The sequence below is a fragment of the Pseudorca crassidens genome, chromosome 7, assembly GCF_039906515.1.
Source record: "Pseudorca crassidens isolate mPseCra1 chromosome 7, mPseCra1.hap1, whole genome shotgun sequence".
NCBI lineage: Eukaryota > Metazoa > Chordata > Mammalia > Artiodactyla > Delphinidae > Pseudorca > Pseudorca crassidens.
Window position 1 is genome coordinate 87323244 of NC_090302.1, and position 24717 is coordinate 87347960.

The following is a 24717-nucleotide window of genomic DNA, read 5'->3' on the forward strand; positions in this document are numbered from 1 at the left end:
ATAAAATGAGGATAATAATAGTACCTTCTCCTCAAGCTACTGTGGGAATGCAATGAGACAGTTCATGTAGAATACTTCAAACAACGTCTGATAGAATAATTCCTCAATAATTATTAGCTATTTTTACTATTACTTGAGAAAGTATAATAATTCTGCATGGTAATCATTACAAGCAGGTGGCAACTTCTGAAAGCACCATGCTATAAGTTTGTAAGTCAACGATTTAAATGTGGAAATACATATTCCTATTGAAATGCTGTTACAAATTATTAACATAATACATGTAGTCTATTTTCAAAAGGTACCTAAAATTCAGTTTCTGGTCACTACGCCATTTATAACATTGTTCCCATAGGGAAATGTGCTTTTAGTTTCAATCAGGTGTTCTAAGAGTTCCTAGAAGTTTCTAGATTTCTATTTCTAGAAATAAATATATATCTGAAAGGCTATAAAGTACCAGAATCTCAGAACAGATAAACTCCAGAGACTCAAAAGAAAAACTCATTTTTATGATAATGAAAAGAGACAAGCCGGTAGGACGTTGAGGACTCATAATTTCACCTTGTTTATGTAATACTGCTGACACTAAATTGGTTTAATTGATGGTAGCTGAAAAATAAATAATGTGCTTTTAGATATTCTGCCCTGTTCATCATTGCTAGAGGTATACGGGGTGCTTGCTTTAACTTCCAATATTCTGAACTAACAGTGAGGCCCAGGTTCACACACTGAGACCCCTTTAATCAAAACTGGGGTTTCTTGGTAGTTTTCAATATAAACATATGGAAATGGATGTTTACCCCTGGGGACATTGCTGCTAAGCCGTCAACCTTTCTCTTGTTCTGAGAAAGGAACTGTACGAGGGAGAAAGTATAGTTCTGAGAAAGAACAACAAGCCCTGACATTCACCCCAGGAGTCCCCAGAATCTGAAAGCTTTTAAAGTCATTCAAACCCTAAAAGGTGACAAATGGGATTGACGCTCAACCCATGTGCACCACACAACCATGCTGACTGTTAAATACAGAAATGCTGTCAACGTCTGCCGCTGGGGTGGGGGCGACGGTGGGGGACTGTGAACCCCACCCCCGGCCCAGCAACAACAACAGGGTTAATGAAGGTTAATGCCCAGCCCATGGTGTGGAGGGGGACGTCTGTGGGAGAGGCCAGAGGCCACACTAGACCAGGATTTTGCCCAGCATACCTCGTTTCTCACATGAACTTAAAGTGGTTTGTCTGGTAACTTTCTGAGCCCGCACATTTCAAGGTAGCCATGCGGATGTTATGGGGTGAATATTCACTCTTCCTAAGAGATACCCACCTCCCAACTGGGCCTCCCATCCTTCTACTAACTTATCATTTTATTTGTCTCTGACAGGTGTACAGCAGATAAGGTGAACAGGGCAAATACCAAAAGAACAAAACCTTCTCAAAATTCAAATGTAGATCCTGGAATATTTAGAGGCAAATGCCATGATGTCTGGGATTTACTTTAAAATATTCCGGGGGCGGGGGGAAAGTGAGAGCAGATGAGGATAGATGAAATAAGAAGGGTGAAATGCCAAAAAGTGTTGAAGTTGTGTGATAGGTACATGAGAGTTCATTCAATTATTCTATTTTGTGTGTATTTTTCCAAATGTCCATAACAAGGGTAATAAATAAGTAAATCCATTTTTTAAAACTATCAAAATCCCCTTCAAAGTTAACTAGCTTTCTCAGGATCCCCATGCCAACAAAGGGGAAAGGGAGACTCAAACTCAGATTTTTGTTGTTGTTTTGCAAAAAGCTTCAAGACCAGAGTTTTTTTGACTACTTCCTGCTACTCCCCACAGTTCTAAAGATAAATGCCGAGAAAAGGAAAGTGTCAAAGGTATTACTGGGCGTACCAAACATCTTGCTTTCGGAAATCCTAGTTACCTTTATACACTTTTTATTTCAGTAAGTACCACAGGTTAAATATTAAAATTTTAAACACTGCTAAGTAAGAATGAATGACTGTAATCAGCTCACCTGTCGAAGGTCTCCGGTAGAGACACTAAGGATAAGAGTTGGGATAATCATGAAGCAGGCATTGTAGAAAAGCACTCCATATTTCCCTAACTCCTGCAAAAACCAAGAAAACTCCACTCAATTTTAGAAATATGAAGCATCAGACTTCCTGGAGCCATTTATTTTATTTTCCCCTGAAGCTAATTATACAACCATGTACTTATGCAGAGTTAGAACATGCATTCTGACCAGCTCTGTATTGGAATATTTTCAGCAAATTTCTGATGTAAAATGCTTCATTTCAAGTGTACTGTGATTTCCAAAAAAAAATTTGCTTTATCCAAAAAATGACAGATAAAGTGGATGGAGATGGATGGACTCTGAGGTTCCACCCATCTCTGACATTCTAATTGTTCTTTTTTTAAAAGCATGCTATTCAAAATGGGAAATGTGGAACAAAGTAAACAGCATTAACAATATTAATATAAATAGAACTCCTTCAAAACATCTGCTCTTTCCATTAAGGAACAGCAGGGTTAAAACACCAGGTATCTTGTTTTCCAAGCTTGCATAAATTTAATTTTCATTAGAGGCTACATCCGCCACTTTCCATACAGGGTGACACACTGTGATTCTCAAAAGACAGCAAAACCAGTTTTGTAAAACTGCCACCATTAAAAACCAAATGGTAGTGCAGAAAAATACAGCGCAGATAAAAAACAGCTCATAGGAATAAGCCTGTCCATCAGAGGGAACACCCTCACTCAACACAAAGAACTTGGAACAAAGAAACATGTGCCTGGCCCATCCTCCAGAGCTTCCTGCACAGCCTGGGGAGGGGGGCGGGCGTGGTGAGGGCTGGGAGCTCTGACCTGAGGGCAGCCACAAGGAAGGGAAGCTCATACGCCCACCCGCCCCTCGTGACAGGACCTTATAAATTATCCATTCCAATCATCTCATTCCACAGATGAGGAAACTGAGGTTTGGAGAAGTGAAGGTTCCAGGTCACAATAACCAGTCAGCAGCAAAACTTGAATCTGTAACCCACATCTCCAGACTCTCAAACTACAGCTGCTTTCAGAATACTCCTGACTTCACATTGGTCACTGATGATGATGGTAAAAAAACTTCTTCTAATTTTAATTTGCCTTTCAAAATAATCCCCTTTCTATATAGTATTCTGACTTTGCATCTAAAATAGTGCCCATTTTTCCCTTCCTACCTAATTTTCACCCAAACTTTGCAAGACAAGGAGTAACAAGAACCTATGCAGACAAGATAATTAAAAAGAAATTAGTAATCTGTAGATCATAACATGTAAATTAAATTACATGTCATCTTTACAAGTTCATTTTTTCATGTAATTTCAGTGGCCAGATGACAAAGCCTAAAAGCTAAAGGAGTGAAGATCTGGTACCTTTGGGTCCATTTTCTGTTTGGTATAAACACCATTCGCTGCTGTGAAGATATCATTCAGGAATACAAAAATATAGCCTTCCAAGTTAAAAGCAAGGTCAGAACTGGGAGGGAGAACACAGAGGAGTATGATTATTCAGAAACTCACAACTTGGCCTCAGACACTCTCTGTTTCATCTTTCCTAATCAAATCCATTTGTGATGCTAGTAACTACCTTTTCTCTGGCATATTTTCCCCCTGTATGGTGATGAATGGTTAATTCTTCTGCCCTGTCCCCAGACAAAAACAAAACCAGGCCTTCAGGAGGCTTAAACTTAATCACAACCGCTTAAAACCAGAGGGACATTAACCATCTTCCTTTGACTGCAAAGCCATTCTTTTGCTAACTGGTAAAGAGGAATGATTTGTTCAACCCACCTGTGGCTTATTGTAGTAAATAGGGCCTTCCCCAGAGTACAGCCCTCTGGGGACAGCTGAGCAGTGACATGGTAAAGGGGTCAAATGAGGAACTGACACCTCCATCTGGTCCCCACTCACGTCATCCACTAGCACCCCCACTAGCCTGTCCATCAAAAAGGCAAGGCAGGGATCCATTCCTTCTCTGCAACTCCTCTAAGGCCCCTTTCTTCCCATTCTTTGAAGCATCTTCTCTTCAATTTCCATTTTAAATAAATAACACTAGTATAAAAATGTTTGGGGGGAATATGGCAAAGGGAGGAGAGAGTGAACAACAGCTAAGCCCAGATGTGATGCATTCACCTGCACTTGATCTTGCAAACAGTACCACACCCATGTCCAAATTCATAAGTATATATTGTCAAGAAGGTTTCCTTTACCCTCTTTGGGTCAGTGTCTGGGGGCCTGTGAATTTAACTGACAACAGACAGAATAACGGGGGAAAAAAATACAAATTGTTTTAAATATTTTACATGCACAGGAGTTCACAGAAAAGAAATGAAACTCAAAGAAGTGGTCAGACTCTGGGGCTTAGATACCATTTTAACAAAAAAGAGGGTTTGGGTGTTAAGGAACAAATAAATTGTGGGAAAGGGACTAGGAAATACATAGGGGAAACTAATGGAAGATAAGGGTTATTTTAATAAGGTTTGTTTATGCAGATTCATCTAGATGCTTACTCTCTGTCTCTGGTGATAAGAATTGCTTTCCTATTTCAAGTACAGGACCAAGGGACACCTTCACAAAGGCAAATTTATGGTCTACTTTTAGGCAGAAAAGGGAGGGCAGAGAACTCTTCCCACATCTATTGATTCTCAATTGCCTTCAACTCAAAATAATGTTTATGCCAAAGTGGCATATATTGGAGTGGCATATCCTTATCCCCTTCAGTATCAAAATAAGATTATTTCTAACCAAAGAGAAGGAAATAGGTAAAAATTGCATCAAAATCTGAATGCAAATTAAACCAGATTTTGCTTGAGGCTTCCACTGCCATTATTTACCTACAAATATATTTGTGAGAATATAAATTAATTTTAGATCATCATAAATCATAATTCTCTGGCTCAATCACAATAGAATCTCTGAAAATAAGGGTTTTCCAGATCTTTCCTACCCACATTCCGCTCAGTGTTAAGAAGTGTCTGCCATTCCCTAAGATGGCAAAGAGATGAATGATCAAAAAAGTGAGGTACCTTTCCATCCAGAGGAATGGAAAGGAAGTGTTACTCACTTCCTCAGGGAGCCTAAGGGGAATTCTTGGAGTTTTCAGGTCTCCTACTTGAGGGGGCCAGGAATTCCCAACATCATTTGTTTGGGCCAGTAGTGAAAGCACAGACGTTTGATAAGAATTTACTTGTGTTATAAATGGGAGCAGATTCATGGTCAACCCGTGCGATTGTCATTTAGGGCTGTTCGCAGACGTTATATTTCAACTTTTCCTGGCCATGTGACTTGCTTTGGCAAATACAATGTAAGAAGAAGTAACACGTCACTTCCGGGGGAAAGCTTGGAGAGCCAGCAGACAATTCCTCACATGCCTTCTTCCCTTCTGGATGAGCAAGGAAACCCCCTTTAAGGCAGAGGTTCCATCCCCCTGGGTCCCTAAGTAGCTACAATGGGCAGAGCACTCCCACAGCATTCACTGATGTTAGTATGCATCTGGAGTGTGAGCAGAATATACCTGGTACGTTAAACAACCACGATGTAGGGGCTATTTGTTACAGCTGCCTAAACTGGCTCATCTGTTACCTGCCTTTGATGAGTTAATTTGAGTGAGAGCAGAGAAGGGTGCGGTGACAGCTGGGCTGCAGCTAAGAACTGTGCTTGTTACCCACAGGGATATTTTCCATTCTGTGGGTGCTGAGGAAGGGGAAAGCCGAGAATTACTATTCCAAGCTGGCTCTTGGGTAAAAGTCAGATGTTTTGGGAAACACTACTTACCCTTTCAGCTCACTAGAGTATCACCTATGAGCTGAATTCCTACTAACTGCTTCTGGCGATGTGCTTTCATACACACAGGGTCTGACGTGCCACGCCTCATCAAAGACTTACATTTTTATAAACCAATTTTTGTACAAGTCTTCAACTGGTTCTAAGTTAGTGGTTTTCAGACTGAGCTCCAAGAAACCTAGAAGAGAGAGGTGTCCCTGGGGAGACCTCAGCCCTGTGGGAGGAAGGCACTTTTAACAGAGTACCTCCCTTTTTTAGCTACTTCACGCATACGTTTTGTTTGAACAAAAGTCTTCATGATCAAAACAGGCTCTAAGTGTAGCTGCTTAATGTCTGTACCAGCACCATATCAGGCATGAAACACAGCACTGAAACCAAACAGGCCAGCTTTAAGGGGGATGAGCTCAGCCACAGCTAGAATTGGAGAAGAGGAAGTTACAGATAAAAAAGGCAAATAATAAACCCTGGTCTAGGCAAGGGACTAAACACATTTATAACAATAATAAACACCATTATTATTGCTAATATCTGTCACCAGCTGGCATGCTATATCTTTAATCAATTTCTTTTGCTTATTATCTGTTTCCACCAACCTGAATGAAAGCTCCATGAAGGCAAGGATTGTTCTCGGTCTTGTTAACTGCTGGACTCCTCAGCACATAGAATGATGCCTGGCATATAGTAAATGCTTCAGCATGTTTTTGTTGAACTTGACCACGAACTAGTGTAAATCCTGGTTTACTATTATCTCATTTAATTCTCATAGTGATGCTATTAGGTGGATGATATTCTAATCTGCACTTCACGGTCAAAATAACTGGGGCACAGAGAGGTTAAATAGCTTGTCCTTGGTTATAGAGCCAGTAAGTGAGGAGACCAGAATAGGGTTCCAGACATCCTGGCTCTGTAGCCCACACCTTATTTAATTTGCAATTAATGATCCAGAACTCTTGTTTCTAAATGAGTTAATGAAACTAGTTTAACTGAAATTCCTCCAACTTTTTCTTTCTTCCTTTCATTCACATAGGTTTTTCTTTTCTATTACAGTCGTCCCTCCATATCCACGGGGGACTAGTTCCAGTACCCCACACCCCCACGCCCTCTGCATGCAGGTACCCAAATCTACGGATGCTCAAGTCCCTTATATAAAATGGTGTGCAGCGTCTGCATATAACCTACATACATCCTCCCATATACTTTGAATCATCTCTAGATTACTTATAACACCTAATACAATGTAAATGCTATGTAAGTAGTTGCCAGTGCACAGCAAATCCAAGTTTTGCTTTGGGGAATCTTCTGGTATTTAAAAAATATATATTTTCGATCCATGGTTGGTTGAATCCACAGATGCAGAAGGCTTGGACACACAGGGCCAACTGTATCCTTTATACTTTATAAATGAGGAAACTGAGGCACAGAGAGGCTAAGAAATAGCTGACAGAAGTTAAGTTTCAAACCAAGGAAGGTAACTGCACACATGCTTTAACCACTATGCTATAAAAGGAGTCCGAGCGCCTGCTTTCAAATGCAAACTTGGAGTCCTTATTCCTGGTCAGGTATATTAATGAATAAGATAGTAGTCATGCACTGGTATTGGCTCATGTCCCAAACATTTAATGAGCGTATTCCATCCTTGGAAATATTGACCAATAAGGCATCACAGGATGATAAAACAAATCAGCTTACAAGGGCTTTATAAATCTGTTATTCTTCTTAGTCAAATGCCTAAGAACTTTTCAAAATTCTTTGTAAAATTTTTATATTGAAGACAAACATTCAGTAATAAAAGTATACAGTTTACTCCTTTTATGAAGAAAAGCTGTATTAATACCTTGTAATGCTCACTCTATATATTTCTCAGAAATGTTCTGGCCAACTTGGAACCCAGTTTGACTTTCACAGGAACACATGGGGATTCCACTAACATCAACAGATTTGTCTCTTGGCTGCTCAATTCAACTGCAGCCAGATGGAAAATGAAAAATGAGGAGGGGGCCAGGCCTATTGTCAAAGACACAAAGGAGTTATTGAGCAGAAATAGTCCAAAGTCTTACCCAGCTGCTATGAAAGCACCAAGAATGATGGCAAAGACACTGACAATGATGTTCAAGGAATACTGTTTCCTGTAATAAATAAATAGTGGATGGATAGATAGGTAGGCAGACAGATGGATAGATGGATAGATAGATAAGGAAAGGAGGAGGAGAGGAAAAAATATAGATTATATTTTTAAATAAACTGCAAATAGACATTGTTAACAGTTTTATAGCTAAAATCTAACGGACAGTGCTTTATGTAAAAAGAGTACTAAAGGTACCTTAAATGGATTAGGAAATCAGACCAAATTTACTTTATTTCTTAAGTAGTTGTCTTAATCTAATTACAAATGTATTTCTCTGTTCTCACTAGAAAGACGCTGGGACAAAATGCAGAAGAGCTCCTGCTGGTGGGTCTAGTTGGTATGTACTTTTATCAAGCATCCAAAGATTAAGATAAAATTCAATAGTAAAACTTAAAACATTGGGCCATCATCCAAATTTCATCATTAAATTGTCTCCACAGCAAAATCAAGAATCACCTTTTTAGATGTCAGCCTGAGTATCTTTATGAGAAATTTTTAAACCAACATTATAAAAATTAATTTATTCTGATGTTACACCATAATTACTGCATCAGAATGAATCTCCCTGATTTTCTGCTACTCCTATTCTATACTATATACGTGGACAACTTTTCCTCTACATTCCAAAATCAGTGTATATTCCATCTGGCTCAGGAAACAGATTTACATCTGTTTTGGGGTTGTTGGGTTTTTTTTTTTTATAATTTTTGACCACACACACATTTTATTTATCTAATGTAAAATTATAATCGTTTTTAAAAAACACTCATTACATTCTTAGGGAATCATGGAAATAGGAGACTGCTTTTAAGTGAACAAACCATTTGCCCTTAAGTTATTGCTACTAGCACTTCAAATCAACTATTTGAAAAGATGACTAGATGTTGAGAATTTGCTAGGTAAAAATAATGTGGGGGTGTGGGGAGAGGACACCAGAGGAAAAGAAGAAAAACAAAAATCACCCGAGTATGATGGTTTCCAGGAGTAAAGTAAGTGGAATGGTAAATTTCCTGAGCACGGTGAACATCGGCAAGCTGTCAGGAAAAGATTCAAGTATAATATCATCAGACACCAGGTACTTTTTTAATGCCTTACATTTTTAATTAAGCCCATTAATTTTCCAAATTAAATATAAGGAATTAACCTTAATTATCACACATGCTACTAATAAGTCATATTAAATAATAAAAAGAAATGGAGATTCAATAATTTCATGCCACTTTTACTTACTAGCAATTCAAAACATCATACTATCCAACTACTACAAAGTTTGTGCTAAAAGATTATATGCAGTGTGAACCAATATAGCCTTTGACAAATCAAGTTGGGACTATGTATGGACAGTCATTAAACGGTCCTAACCTAGGACCTAATTACTTCTTGCTGGGAAACTTACCCTAAGATAATAACCCAAAGGAAAGAAAAAAAATCGTGTGCACAAACATGTTCATTGCAGTAATGCCTTTGGGGAAAACATCAGAAACCACCTGAATATCAGACAAGGCAATGATTAAATAAATTATGATAAATCCACTTGAGGGAACATTATACATTAATTCTATAATATAAAACTTTACCACTCTTCGAAAACGAACGTTAAATAAATCAAGGAGGTGACAAAACTATGTACAGTCTACAACTGTAATAAAATACATTCTGTATATGGAAAAAGACTGAAAGTGAGTATTTAAAATAGTATGTTAGAGGATAAAATTATGGGTAATTTTTCCCTAAAACTTTATGTAATGAGACCACATTCACTGCCTTTCAAAAATACTTATGAACCTTTCACCCACTCTCAAAACCCAGAGATTCCAGGACACAGTTCAATGCACAGCCACAGACTGCCAGGGCTGGAAAAACCCACCTCCATCTGCTTCCAATGTGACCCTGAGAAGATGGTGACCAAAGAAAGGAAAGCCAGAACCACAGCGTCTGGGGGGTGGGATGGGCAGCTCCTCCTGACCAGACCTGAGGAGGGGTTTCACACTACAACCAGAGAGCAGTGCAGAAAGAATTTTCAGGAACTTCACTTAAAAATGTCTTATGAGACTGGTCTGAACTGCCTTTTTCAAAGCAAGACAAAAAAAAAAAAAAGTCTCATTATTTTCCATTAAATTCAAAAAGTATTTTTAGATGATGCCTTTTAAAAGCAGATAAGGGGAATTCCCTGGCAGTACAGTGGTTAGGACTCTGCGCTCTCAGTGCCGAGGGCCTGAGTTCAATCCCTGGTCGGGGAACTAAGATCCCATAAGCCATGCAGCATAGCCAAGAAGAAAAAAATAATAAAAAAATAAAAGCAGACAAGGATACTTAATGGTAAAAAGCTGAATGTTCCTCCCCCTAAGATCAGGAATAAGACCACTCTCACCACTACATCTATTCCGCATGGTAGTTGAGGTTCTAGATGGGACAATTAGGCCAAAAAAAAAAAAAAAGTATACAGTTTGGAAAAAAGAAAAGAAAGTTGTCTCTATTTTCAGATGATATATACAGAGAAAATCCTAGAAATCCATTAAAAAATATTATTAGAACAAATGAAGTAAGTGTGCAGGAAACAAAATGAATATACAAAAATCAACTGTACTTCCATACACTAGCAATGAGCAATCCAAAAAGGAAATTAACAATTCCATTTATGATAGCATCAAAAAGAACAAAATCCTTAGGAATAACGTAACAAAACCAGTGTAAGAATTGTAATACACTACAAACTACAAAATATTGTTAAAAGGTGAAAGAAGATTAAATGGAAAGACACTCTATGTTATGGATCAGAGGCTTAATGTTGTTAAAATGGAAATACTCGCCAAATAAATCTATAGATTCAACACAGTCCTACCAAAATTTCAGCTGGCTTTTTTTCCCCCAGAAATTGACAAACTAATTCTATAATCAATGTGGAAATGCAAGAAAACCAGAAAGCCAAAACAATCTTGAAAAAGAAGAACAAAGTTGGTGGACCCAATTTCAAAACTCACTACAAAGCTACAATTATCAGTATTATCTAGTACTAGTTTAAAGATAAACATTTAATCAAAGCAATAAGATTGAGAATCAAGAAATAAATCTTTCCAATTACGGTCAATTAATTTTCAACAAGGGTGCCAAGACAATACAATGGGGAAAGAACAGTCTTTTCAATAAGTAATGCTGAAACAACTCAACATTCACATGCAAAAGCATGATTTTGGACCCCTACCTCACACTATATAGAAAAAATTATGTAAAAATATATCAAAGACCTAAATGTAGGAGCCAAAACTATAAAACTCTTAGATGAAAGAATAGGATTATATCTTCATGACCCTGGGTCAGGCAAAATTCTCTTAGACACAATACCAAAAGCACAAGCAACAATAACAAATATAAATATATCAGACTTCCCCAAAATGTAAAACTTTTATAAATAGATAAACAACATGTGATAGATATATACAATAGAATACTATACAGTCTTACTAAGGAATGAAATTCTGATACATGCTACAACATGGATGAAACAAAAACATTATGCTAACTGAAATAAACTGGACATAAAAGGACAAATATTGTATGATTCCATTTGTATGAAATATCTAGAATAGGCAAATTCATAGACATAGCAAGCAAAATAGAGCTTACCGGGGCCAGGGGGATGGGGGAATGGGGCATTCGGTTTAATGGGTACAGAATTTCTGTTTGGGATGATGAAAAATTTCTGGAAATAGATAGTGGTGATGGTCGCTCAAGATGGTGAATATACTTAATGACACTTAACTGTCCACTTAAAAACAGTTAAAATGGTGAGTTTTATATTATGTATATTTTACCTTAATTATTAATTGAATTTTTAAAAACTTAGAACTTTTGTGCTTCAACGTACACCATCAAGAGAGTAAAAAGACAATCCACAGAATAGGAGAAAATTTTGCAATCATATATATAATAAAGGACCTGTATCTAGAATACCTAAAGACTTAAAACTCAATAATTAAAAGATAAACAACCCTGTTAAAAAATACGCAAAGGACTTGAATAGACATTACTCCAAAGAAGTTATATAAATGACTGATAAGCACATAAAAAGATGGTCAATATCATTAATCATCAGGGAAATGCAAATCAGAACCACAATAAGATACGACATCACAACCACTACGATGGCTATAATCAAAAAGATAGACAATAACAAATTTGGCAAGAATGTGCAGAAATTTTAACCCTCGTACACTGCTGGTGGGAAAGTAAAATGGCACAGCCACTTTGGAAAACAGCTTGGCAGTTCCTCAAAATGTTAAACACAGAATGGCCATACCCCCCAGCAATCCTACTCCTAGGTATAGACCTAATCAATAGCAATTCTGTTCTTCCACTTCATCAGGCCAAAAACCATGAAGGCATCCTGGTCTTTTTCTCATACCCTACATGTTATTCATCAGGATACTGTGTTAGCCCTTTCTTCTAAATATATCCAGCACCCAGACTATGGCCTCAACCTCACACTAAAAATAACCAGGGGATCCTTGGAGAAATGGCAGGAAAAGTCCAAATAAATCTGGGACATCATGTACCAGGAAGCAAGGAAGTAATCAAAGACTACTGGGGCTCTAGAACATAGGAGTCAACTCAAAGAGGCTCCCACTGACCTGAGATGATATAATTTGAACATCAAAAGAAGTATTTATATAATGAATTAAAACATTAAGTAAATAAAACAAATAGAATAATGGAACAGAATAGAGAGCCCAGAAATATACCCACACAAATATAGTCAACTAATCTTTGACGAAGGAGCAAATACAATTCAATGGAGATAGACTAGCCTTTTCAACAAATGGTGCTCAAACAACTGGACATCTACACGTAAAAAAACCTGAATCTAGACACAGGCCTTATACCTTTCACAAAAATTAAGTTCAAAATGGATTATATACCTAAATGTAAAACATAAACTTCTGGAAGATAATGTAGGAGAAAATCTAGATGGCCTTGGGTTTGGCAATGAGTTTTTAGATACAACACCAAAAGCACAATCTGTGAAAGAAAAAAATGATGGTGGAACTTCATTAAAATTAAAACTTCTGCTCTGAAAGACAGTGTTAAGAGAATGCAAAGACAAGCCATAGACTGAGAGAAAATATTTGCAAAATGCATATCTCATGAGGGACTTGTTTCAAATAAATGAAAATGCATGAGTTAATAATGATGGTAAAAAACAAAACAAACAATAAACAACAACTCACTATTGAAGGTGACAGGACACTAATTTATTACTCTGAACATTTATAAATAAAGCTTTATCCTGCCTTTCCTGTATGATATGGTGAATGAAAGTTTGTATTTATTGAGGAAGTTTAGACAATTAATGTAGAAGGGGTGATATAGTTAGAAAATCATCATTTTTCAATTTGAAATGAAATAATGGATCTAGACAATGATCATCAAGAGGCTAAAACCATTAGGGGAAAAATTGATGGGAAACATTCTAATAAAGGGACAAGACTGACCCCTTAAAATCATTAAAAGTGGAACTGATCCATTAAATATCATTAAAGGTGGGATAAAACATTATGTATCCCATGAGGTGATGCAGTAGAAGGAACCCAACATCACCAATAAACTGATGTTGCCTGAAAAATTGAATCTGAATCTGATTAAGCCTCTAGGACCAACTACCAGTTTATGGAAAATAGGGGAGAGAGAGAAACATACTACATGACACCACGTATAAGCAATCTTCCTTCCTTCCTCCTCAGTCTCACTTGCTGAAAGCCTTCCTCCTCAGTCTCACTTGCTGAAAGCCTTCATCTTACCTCTTCTGCTATGCATGTAGAGAAGTGTTGAAGAACACTTGTAATAAAGATGTTTGTAAGATCACTAAAACAAGAAGGCCTCATCTGCGAGGCAGAGACCCCCAGTGCGGCTGGACAGCTATGGGGGTAACTGAAGGCATCCCCACGCTGCAGGTGGGCTCAGAGACAGGGCAAGAGGATATGTAGCAACACAGCAATAGCACCTACCACAGGGAGTTTTAATACAAATTTAAGACAATTAAGGAAAATTGACTGTCCTAATCCCAGAAGGAAACAACAAAACAACTAAAATATGTAACTAAAAACAGTATTGGACATTTTGTTTTTCACAACAACCACAATCTGTCCTTTCCAAACAAGAGTGAAAGACAACAGGCCTAATTTCACATTTCTCAGTTTTATATGTACTTTCTCCTTCTGGTCTACCTCCTACCTGCCACTTTTTTTCTCTCCCTATACAAACAGGTTTCCTTCCATTTCTGTCACCCTTTGGTCAGACTTTATTTTCCCATTATTCACATCTTTTTCATAAGGTTTGTCACCCTAATGTGTGTTCATTAGTCTACATATTTCACACCACGTTTTCCAATTTATAGGATGACTTGGTCTTTGTACACTTCTATTTTCATTTTTGCAGTGACTTTTAACAGAGTAGTCAAAGGACCATAAAATAAATGCAAATGCAGATTTCAGAAGTATATATCACATACGTGAAAATAACGTCTGTCATTTATTTTTCCTTGTACCAAGGCTGACCTACACCAAATCTGACAGAATATTCCTGCTTTTTTTTTTTTTTTTTAAAGAAAGATTTTTTTGACGTGGACCATTTTTCATTTTTTATTTTTTTCAGTACGCGGGCCTCTCACTGTTGTGGCCTCTCCCGTTGCGGAGCACAGGCTCCGGGACGCGCAGGCTCAGCAGCCATGGCTCACGGGCCCAGCCGCTCCGCGGCATGTGGGATCTTCCCGGACCGGGGCACGAACCCGTGTCCCCTGCATCAGCAGGCGGACTCTCAACCACTGCGCCACCAGGGAAGCCCTATTCCTGCTTTTATAAAACTGTGATGAAACCAAAAGTTACACAGAACCATATTCGTATAAATGAATCTTCCTGAATAAATCAAACCTTCTCTATCTTGATTTCTATAGATTCACATTCTATCTTCAGACTTGAACATAAAGAAAAATATATCAGCTTTTTAACATTTCTAAAGCATTATCAAATTAAATTCAAAACTCTACCTTATTTTCTTAAATTATGGAATATTATTGTCTTCTATATGTAGCCCAAGCAATATCTTGAAAAATCAAAGCTGGTCTTTGTGACACTAAAAGCAAACGAGTGAAGACTCCCATCAACCATTATCCTGCACTCTACCTTAATTTACTTGTGCTTGATAATCCACTTATGTGGTTTCCAATGTAGAGGAGAGGCAGAGGAAACAGCTTCAATAAAAAAAGAAAGAATATTTGGTTAGTACTCCAATAACATTTTCTTTCATATATAAAAATGGTGACATTCACTCCGCATCAGTAAGCAAATCATTCTGAGTTCCTTTCCTTGCAATGACTATATTTTCCAGAATCCAGAACACATCATGACTTTCTCCATGTGATCAAAAAATAGTTAGGTAGGAAGTGATATCCATAATCATGGTGGTGGTGTGGAGGCTGGATAGAAATGGAAATCTTGACCTTGCCCACATTAGTAGACTATTTCCCTAAAAGAAAGCTCTGAACAAGCACCTCTCTTAGGTGGAGACCCCTAGCCAGGTTGGTGAGTTGAGGATGGGTGTTTATCGCTTATAAACTATATAAATATAGTTTATGAATGAGATTCAGAAGGCCATTGAAAAAGTGTGCAAACTTCTGTTATCTATGCATATATGCACTTTTCTGGACAAAGGCAAAGGTCTATATCCCATTGATGTGTCACACAGTTGGTGACACTTTCAAAAAGTTGTGTATACTGGCCACATTACTTTGGAGTTACTTTGTTTGCTTTAAAGGCCTAGAATAATTAAATATCTACCAAGGTTAAACAATGTAGCTTGTACTTGAATTAGGTTTACCGAGCTCTGAGCTCCTGAATTATTTTCTGATTGTTAAGAGAAATATTATTCAGAACACACTGAAAAAGAAACAAAATGTAACACCTAGTCTTCCATAAACAAACAAAAAAAACCCTTCATAAGCTCATATGATAACTTTTAAGAACTTTTTAACTAATATAATACTCCATAGCTATCAAGATGAGTCCAACATTTCTTTTTCCACTAAAAAGACACTAAGCGTGCAACTCCTATATCTTTTGAAAGCTTTTTTTTTTTTTTTTTGCGGTACGCGGGCCTCTCACTGTTGTGGCCTCTCCCGTTGCAGAACACAGGCTCCGGACGCGCACGCTCAGCAGCCATGGCTCACAGGCCCAGCCGCTCCGCGGCATGTGGGATCTTCCTGGACCAGGGCACGAACCCGTGTCCCCTGCATCGGCAGGCGCACTCTCAACCACTGCGCCACCAGGGAAGCCCCTTTTGAAAGATTTTTAAATACTATGTGTCATCTGCAAAAAAGTTACAGAATTTCTTTATTAGGAAATTTGCTCAAGAAACATAAGCAAGATAATAGATCCAGGACCTTCCCTTTTATTCATCAACATTGTAAATGAAAAATGTTTGGGCCTGCCATATCAGTAAACAAAGGATGTTGCAGCCTGATGGCTTGATAGCCACTACAGCCCCCCTGAAAGTGAGCTCTGAGGGAACTCAGGATGGAGACAAATGGGCTGCCCACTGCCAAGCCCTCAGTCACTGCAGTCACCCCCATGGTGCACCCTGAGGAGACTCAGGATGGAAAGGAAGAGGATACTGGTCCCAGATAGCTAAGGTCACATCAAAGGAATAATTTCAATGAGCCCAGACTCTTGCATCTTCCCATACATAGAAAAGCACTAAATTCATTAGCTTGAGATACTATCTGGCTTTCTTTAACTAACAGTAATCTTTTGAAGTTCCAACTACCAGGTCTTTTTTGCAAAAACTCCTGTATATGCTGGCCCTTCCCTCACCTCTTTAGAGCAGTCCCTCCGAGCCACCTGAGCTATCTGAGAGACTGTCTCCTGGGCTTAAGTCCTTGTTTTGTTCTCAAAATAAAACATAATTCTCAACTTTTACGTTGCACATTTTTTTTCAGTCAACAACATTCTGGTTAACAGTGTACAACTGACTCAACAATCACACAGCTGGTGATATTACAACTTTAGAGGTTCTTAGGTGTTGAAGAGAATCAGTTGCCCCTATTTCCATATACAATTCAAAATAAAGACAGTACTGACTTCTAGTTTCTGGTAACCACGGGCTAAATTATTTGTGCTAATTCCCCTGCTGATTAATCAATGCATTAATTAATCAACTTTATAATTTGATAAGTTAGATATGCCTGTTTTGAATTCCAGGGGAACACTAAAAGAACTGAAACAGAGGAGTTCCATGGTGCACAATTAAACACTATAATTCACCAGTAAGATTTAACTAATTTAAAATTTTAGGCACCTATGGGAATTCCCTGGCGGTCCAGCGGTTAGGGCTCTGCAATTCCACTGCAAGGGGCACGGGTTCTATCTCTGGTCGAGAAACTAAGATCCCGAATGCCGCGAGGTGCAATCAAAAAAAAAAAAAATTAGGCACCTAATCATACAGCCTCAAAATACATAAAACAGAACAAAAAACCTGGCAGAAATACCAAGAGAAATAGACAAATCCATAATCAGACATAATGGCTATAGCAATATCTCTCTTCTCACATACTCTTAAAATGTGACTGACACTCCCTTCCATCCAGAGGTAGTGTCTATGTCCCTACAGCAAAAGGCAACTGGAACACAGAAAAAAGGCATCTCAAAAAAACCTACAGCAAACAATACACTTAATGACGAGATAGTAAAAGTTTCCCCTTTAAGATCAGACAAAAATGCCATTTCCATTTCTATCAACATTGCACTGTAGGTCCTGTGCTATATGGTATGGCAACTAAAAGAAGTGAAAGTTAGAATGTTGCAGATACAAAGACAATATACAAAAGAAAGATAAAAATATGTACCTGAGAAGTGGAATATGTCCTGCCATATCAGTAAACAAAGGATGTCACAGTCACCAGCCACTGCAGCCACCACCTTTGCAGCCACAGCCTATGGTGAGCTGGTGAGCCCTGAGGAAACTCAGGTTATGAAAACACAAGATACTGGTCCCAGATAGCTGAGATGCATCTCAAAGGAATGATTTCAGTGAGCCCAGACTCTTGCATCTTCCCATATATAGAAAAGCTCTAAATTCCTTAAGTTGACATATCTGGTTTTCTTTAATTAACAATAATCTTTTGATGTTCAGACCACCTGCCCTTTGTTGCAAAACTCCTATATGTCCTGGCTCCTCACCTCACCTCCTCAGAGCACTTCTCTCACAGTTACTTGAGATGCTGCCTCCCAGGCTTGAAGTACTAAAAGTTCCCGCCGTATAAAACATAACTCTCAACTTTCACATTGTGAATAATTTTTTAGTGGATATACTTCTAACTTTCCAAATAATCTGGGGGTGTTTTGGCCGTGCCATGCAGCATGCAGGATCTTAGTTCCCTGACCAGGGATCAAACCTGTGCCCCCTGCAATGGAAGCGTGGAGTTCTAACCACTGGACCGCCAGGGAATTCCCCTGTTTTTAAACGATACATGCAATAGCAAAAAAAAAAAAAGATGTACCTCAGAAAAAATCTAACAAAAACTGTTAGAACTCTATAGAGAAAATTATAAAACTTTACTGAGGGCAGTTAAAGAAGGGGTATGCACACCATGTACATGGATTGAAAGATTCAATACTTTAAAGATGTCAACTCATTCCAAATTGCTTTAGAGCTTCAATGCAATTCCAGTCAAAATCCCAAAAGGTTATTTTTCATGAATCTTGAAACCTGCTTCTAATATTCACATAAAAATGTGAAGAACCAAGAACTTAGGAGGAAAGACTTGCTCTACCAGATAGCAAGACTTTGCATAAAGCAATAGTAATTACGACTGTGAGGTAATGGTGCAGAAACACAAATAGACAAATGAAAAAGCATGGAGAGCTTAGAAATATATGTGAACAATAGTACCAAGATATAAGTGGCACAATATTAAGGATAAATTTTTCAGTTGAGTCTGCGACAAATGAAAAAATAAATGAAATTGTACCATTACCTCACACCATCCACAAAAATCAACTCCAAGCAGATTAAAAACCTAACTCTGAAAAACAATATATCTTTTATCTAGAAAAATATCTTCATAACCTCAGAGTAGGGAAGAATTTCCTAAATAAGAAAAATAGTGATTAATTATTAAGGAAAAGACTGATAAATTTTAACTATTTTAAAATTAAGATTCCTTTTCATGATAAGGAATACATGATAAAGGAATACAAGATAAATACAATAATAAAGAAAATAAAAAGATATGAAACAGAGCGGGGAAATATATTTGTAATGCTGTATATAACTAACAAGAGGACTATCATTAATATATTTTTTAAAACTCCTACACAAATCAGTAAGAAAAAGACATCAACCCAACAGAAAAATGGGCAAAAGTCTTGAACAAGTATTTCACAAAAGAGGATATCCAAATGGGCACTAAAAAATGAAAAGGCACTCAACCTCATTAATAAACAGGGAAATGCAAATAAAAGCCAAGAAGATGTCATTATGCACCCACCAGATCAGCACAATTTAAGATGACTGGCATACCAAGGATTGGCAAGAATGAGGAGCAATAGGGACCTTCATGCACTTTCGTCAGGAGTAGGAACTGGTACAACCACTTGGGGGAAGAGTTTGCCATTATCTACTCAAGTTGACAATATGCTCACCCTAGGAGTCAGCAGTTTCACTTCTTGATAAGCTTCCCAAAAAACTCACGCACATGTGCTGTTTCGGACTGAATTGTATCTGCTCGAAATTCACATTTTGAACCCCTAGCCCCCAGGTGACTGCATGCGAAGATAGGGCCTTTAAGGAGGTAATTAAGGTTAAATGAGGTAATAAATGTGGGGTCCTAATACAATAGGACTTGTGTCCTGATAAGAAGAGGAAGGGACACCAGGAGTGCATAGGCACAGAGTAAAGGCCACATGAGGTCACAGTGAGAAGACAGCTGTCTATATGCCAAGGAGAGAACTCTCATCAGAAACCAACCCTGTTGGCACCTTGATCTTGGACTTCCAGCCTCCGGAAGTGTGAGAAAATAAACTTCTGTTAAGCCACCTAGTCTGTGGTATTTTGTTATGGGAGCCTTAGGTGACTAATACTTGTGCACCAAGATCCAGCTATCAGTATGTTCAGAACAGTACTTTTTATTTTTCTAGGGCCCAAACTAGAAACAACCCCAACTACCATAAACAGTAAAACAGATAAATAAATTGTAATATATTTATACAATGAAAATAAAAGAATACGGCTACAACAATGTGGATGAATCTTACCAACATCTTACCAACATAATATTAAGTGAAAGAAGCAAGATACAAAAGAATATATAGAGTTTAATTCTCTTTATATAACATCCAAAAATAGGCAAACCTAAACGACAGAATTCAAGGATACATACAAATTTAGAAAACTTACAAAGAAAGCAAGAAAATTATTAATACAAAAGTCAGAATAGTGGGTAAAGAAGGATTTTGTGATCCCATCTCATGACGTAGGTAATGATTACAAGGGTAATTATTCATTCAACTACACAGTCATGTATGATGCCTTTTTTCCTATGTCTAGATCATATTTCACAATTGTTCAAAGTATTTAAAAATTATATCATAAGCTAAGTGTAAGCAAGCCCAACAATACTCTGATTTTTCTTTTGATGACTGGGTTAATATCTTTCCTATACTTCAATATTTTGTTTTTCTCTTTTTGTGGATGTCCCTGATTATTGATGCAGTAAGCGTGTGCTTAGTCGACCTGATGAATAATCCAGAGCTAGATGCCAGTGTTTTTCCAGGCCTGAGAGACATGGCAGTGAACAAACCATGTGAGGTCCTCACTCTCTAGGAACTGCAGTCTGATTTAACCTCCCTAAATCAAAAAATGTCACCACGATCGATTTAATACCACCTGTCGTATGGGATTGCTCTAGGAATGAAATGTCTGGCCTCATGCATGTCACCCAGCAACTGTACAATAAAAGTCAGTTCCGGGTTTCCCTGGTGGCGCAGTGGTTGAGAGTCCGCCTGCCGATGCAGGGGACACGGGTTCGTGCCCCGGTCCGGGAAGATCCCACATGCCGCGGGGCGGCTGGGCCCGTGAGCCATGGCCGCTGAGCCTGTGCGTCCGGAGCCTGTGCTCCGCAACGGGAGAGGCCACAACAGTGAGAGAGGCCCGCGTACCGCAAAAAAAAAAAAAAAAAAAGTTAGTTCCATTCCACATTCCCAGGAAGGAATGGCAGTTCTCATGTTTCTAGTTCCACCGTGGAAAAAAACCTACGTATATCAAAATGTGTTTATTCGTCATTCTACTCACAACTGTTATCAATCCAAGCTAAAAAGAAAATTTAAAACAGGGATCAACAAATTGGGAGGGCCCAAGAGATAAATCTAACCCATCTTTTATTCATGCAAATAGTTTTATTAGAACACAACTACACCGATTCATGTATATATGTATCATCTACAGCTGCTTTCATGGTACAGAGCTGAAGAGCTGCAGCAGAGATGGTCTGGCCCACAAAGCCGAATTAATTGCTATCTGGTCGTTTACCAGATAAGCTTGCCAATTCCTATTAGAAAGCTTTGTCATTTCAGAAGACACATAGTATTTATTTAATATCCATTGCTAAGCACATACTTTTACTACTATTATGTTACATTAGTGGACCACTGAATGATATGAAAACTTTATTAAGAAGTTTCTACCCATTGCCAGCAGGAAGCACATGTGTATAGAAACGGACCTGTACTCTTAAGATCACTTTGTAATTCTATAGCATTTCTACATCTTCCATCATAGCTTTATGTACTTTCCATCACATACCTTAATAGGAATTTTCTTGTCAAAATCAGGGAAGTGAATTACTTTATTTAGCTTGGACACATATAGTATCATTATGGTAACTGCCATCTAAAGAAAAGGGAAGAGAAAAACTTCAGCAAAATATCTGGAAAGACTATTTGAGGTACAAACACATCATCAAAAGAAAAGAGATTCACCAAAAATATATATATATCTGAAAAGTCCATTTTCTAGGTTCCAAAAAACCTATTATTCCTTGAAATATTAAAATTGTTTTTCTTGCCACCGTATAGATTGCACCAGAACTATAGGCAAAAAGTATAACATCAAATATAACGTATATGCGCTATCTCAAGGGGCTCAAGGAACGACAACAGTGGGAAAAAGGAACTGTGTCCCCAAAACTGACCAGAGTGACCACAGTCGGTGAGGCTGCTTGTTGATCCTAGACCATCCTTCCTATGTACTGAGCATATGGTCACCTTACCCCAGAAAGTAAGTGTGGGGATGAAAGGAAGGGGGAAGGGAGGCAAACTCCACACATAAACATATTTTGTAAAGTATAATATTTCTATAACACAAAAGTCAAATTAAGAGGAAAACCAACTTTAAAAGGGATTTATTTTTCTCTCCAATCTAGCCGGTGTTGCAAAAACATCTCATTCAAATGTTATTAATCTGGATTACACCAGGTATATCAGAAATACTCCAGATTATTATTATAAAATAAAAAGTTTTAATATCATCTTTCTACACACATTTTAGAACTTACTTTTCTCCACATTAGGATGCAAAAATTTAAGGTCTCCTTCAAAATGATTATCATCCTAAACCTTGAGCCCGAGTGTACAAACTTAATACTTATAATAGATTTATATAACACAAGCCCACCCTGAATTATAATTGTAGTTTGTATATATGACTTACTTTATAATTCTTACAGAAATATACCAACACTTGTTTAAAATATTCTGCAATTCAGACTTTTAAAATTTGGTCTGCTGGCTTCTTCCCCCACAAATTGCAAATCATAAACGTTTTTACCTTAATTGAGTACAATCCAGTGAATTTATTTGCCTTGGGCATTACAAAGGGCACATTACCACATATTATTGATCTTTTAAAGTACTTTTTAACATATTTTCACACTGCACCATAAAGATATCAATTTTTTGACCTTAAGGAAAGATATTGTTCCCTCATGATTTTTGTCTCCCTAAAATGATGTGCAAAGAGTACCTTATTAGCAAAACATTTAACTAGAATAATGTTTAATCATATAAATTCCAGATTCACAATTTAAAATTTAGTTAACAGATACAATTTTTATAATTTTAAGTTTTTCTCCTTATAGACTAAAGGAAAACGAAAACAAAAAAACTTTGGTGCCTGTGTTACCACGTGCCTACTAGAAATCATCAGCATATGACCAAAAAAGTAAAAAAGCCACAAATTAACGGAAAATTGTTTGAAAGTTTATCCAAGTTTATCCTTACACTTGAGAACAAACATCACAAACTTCAGGAAGGAAAGTGCAAACATGTTTTGTTTGGCCTGTAGAGAGTTTTATGAAAATATGAATCTGTTGCCACCATTTACAAATTAGGGAGTTTGATGTAAAAATTAGATTTCTCTGATCCCTAGTGGGCCTCACCTCATCTCCCTAACCTTTTTCTTCTCAGGCACAGTGGCTTAAACTGTGCACACTCATCTGTTACCCAGCAGACCTTGGAGGCTTTCAGTCTGCTGCCCCCTTGCTTTAGAGTAATTAAATTCTATTAAGGAAGTTAAAATTAGTTGCTTTTTCCTACAAATACAACTGCTCCTAAATTGTAAAATGAAATAAGATGTGTGTCACTACTTCATGTTGTTTCACCAAAAGTACCATGGTCCTCTGCCAGCTGAACAAATTCGTAAATCACAGTCTTAAACAAAAGCACTTAAAATTTCATGATGAGTACTGACAACTAATTAAGAGGGTAATTTTTTTTTTCACTTACCTGTCCAATTCCAAGAACAATTGGTGATGGGAAACTACAAAAAATATAGAGTAACAAATAATATTAGCAACTGATAAAAAAAGTTGAAGACAATATACAACACATAATGATAGGAGTTATTAAAAAGTCTTAGACTTTTTTTTCAGTCTTAGTGAAATTGTCAAATTTGTTCATTTCTTTTCCATTTTTTAAACTGATCATTGCTAAACTTGGCAAACTTCTATTGCCCCTTGAGGCAGACTGTCATATTAACAAACAACACAATTGTATATGTAGAAAGCTAAAGTAATCTGGGGATAAATTACTAGAAATAATAAATAACTTTAGCAAGGTTACTGGATACAAGATGAACACACGAAAAAAATCATTTCTATGTCTATATATCATAAAAACACAAAGAACATAAAATTTTAAAGGTATTCATTTACAATAGCACCCAAAAAACATCAAATAACACTAACTGGGTATTTTATGGTAATAAGGAATTATTTTTACTTTTTTTAGGCATGAAATAATATTGGGGTGGTAGGTTTTTTTTTAACAAAAAAGTCCCTCTTATCTTTCAGAAATTCATATTGAAATGCATATGACAATACATTTTTAATTTGCTTCAAAATAATCTTGGGGGAGAGGTTGGGATTGAGAGGAGGAGTGATATAAATTTAACAAGGTTGTTGAAACTGGATGATGGCTACATGGAGATCCATTATACGGTTTTCCTTTCTTCAAAATAATATACCCAGGTACAAATCTAATAAAAGATTTCCAAGAAATACCTCTACATAGAAAACTATAAATCAATATTTAAAAAATTAAAGAAGCCCTAAATAAATTTCATGGATTAGAAGCAATATTGCCGTGAACCATTATCCACACACTGACCTATAAAATCAAATCTCTCTGTAAAAACACGAGCAGGTATTTTGTGGAAACTGACAAACTGATCCTAAGA

General features: G+C 37.3%; 1 protein-coding gene across 7 annotated transcripts in view; it reads right to left on the reverse strand.

Moving 5' to 3' along the window:
* SLC35D2 (solute carrier family 35 member D2) overlaps positions 1-24717 on the reverse strand; it is a 53863-nt gene that overhangs the window by 13382 nt on the left and 15764 nt on the right. For 5 of the 7 annotated variants that reach the window (XM_067744833.1, XM_067744831.1, XM_067744832.1 and 2 more), the window contains exons 2-8: positions 23766-23799; positions 21787-21873; positions 15114-15181; positions 8901-8972; positions 7871-7939; positions 3405-3507; positions 2009-2101 (exon numbers count right to left, since the gene is read on the reverse strand). In XM_067744833.1, the coding sequence (XP_067600934.1) occupies positions 2009-2101; positions 3405-3507; positions 7871-7939; positions 8901-8972; positions 15114-15181; positions 21787-21873; positions 23766-23799 (526 nt within the window). Of the gene's footprint in view, positions 1-2008; positions 2102-3404; positions 3508-7870; positions 7940-8900; positions 8973-15113; positions 15182-21786; positions 21874-22692; positions 22772-23765; positions 23800-24717 lie in introns of those variants that run through there. The other 2 variants (XM_067744838.1, XM_067744834.1) reach the window with 2 other exon arrangements.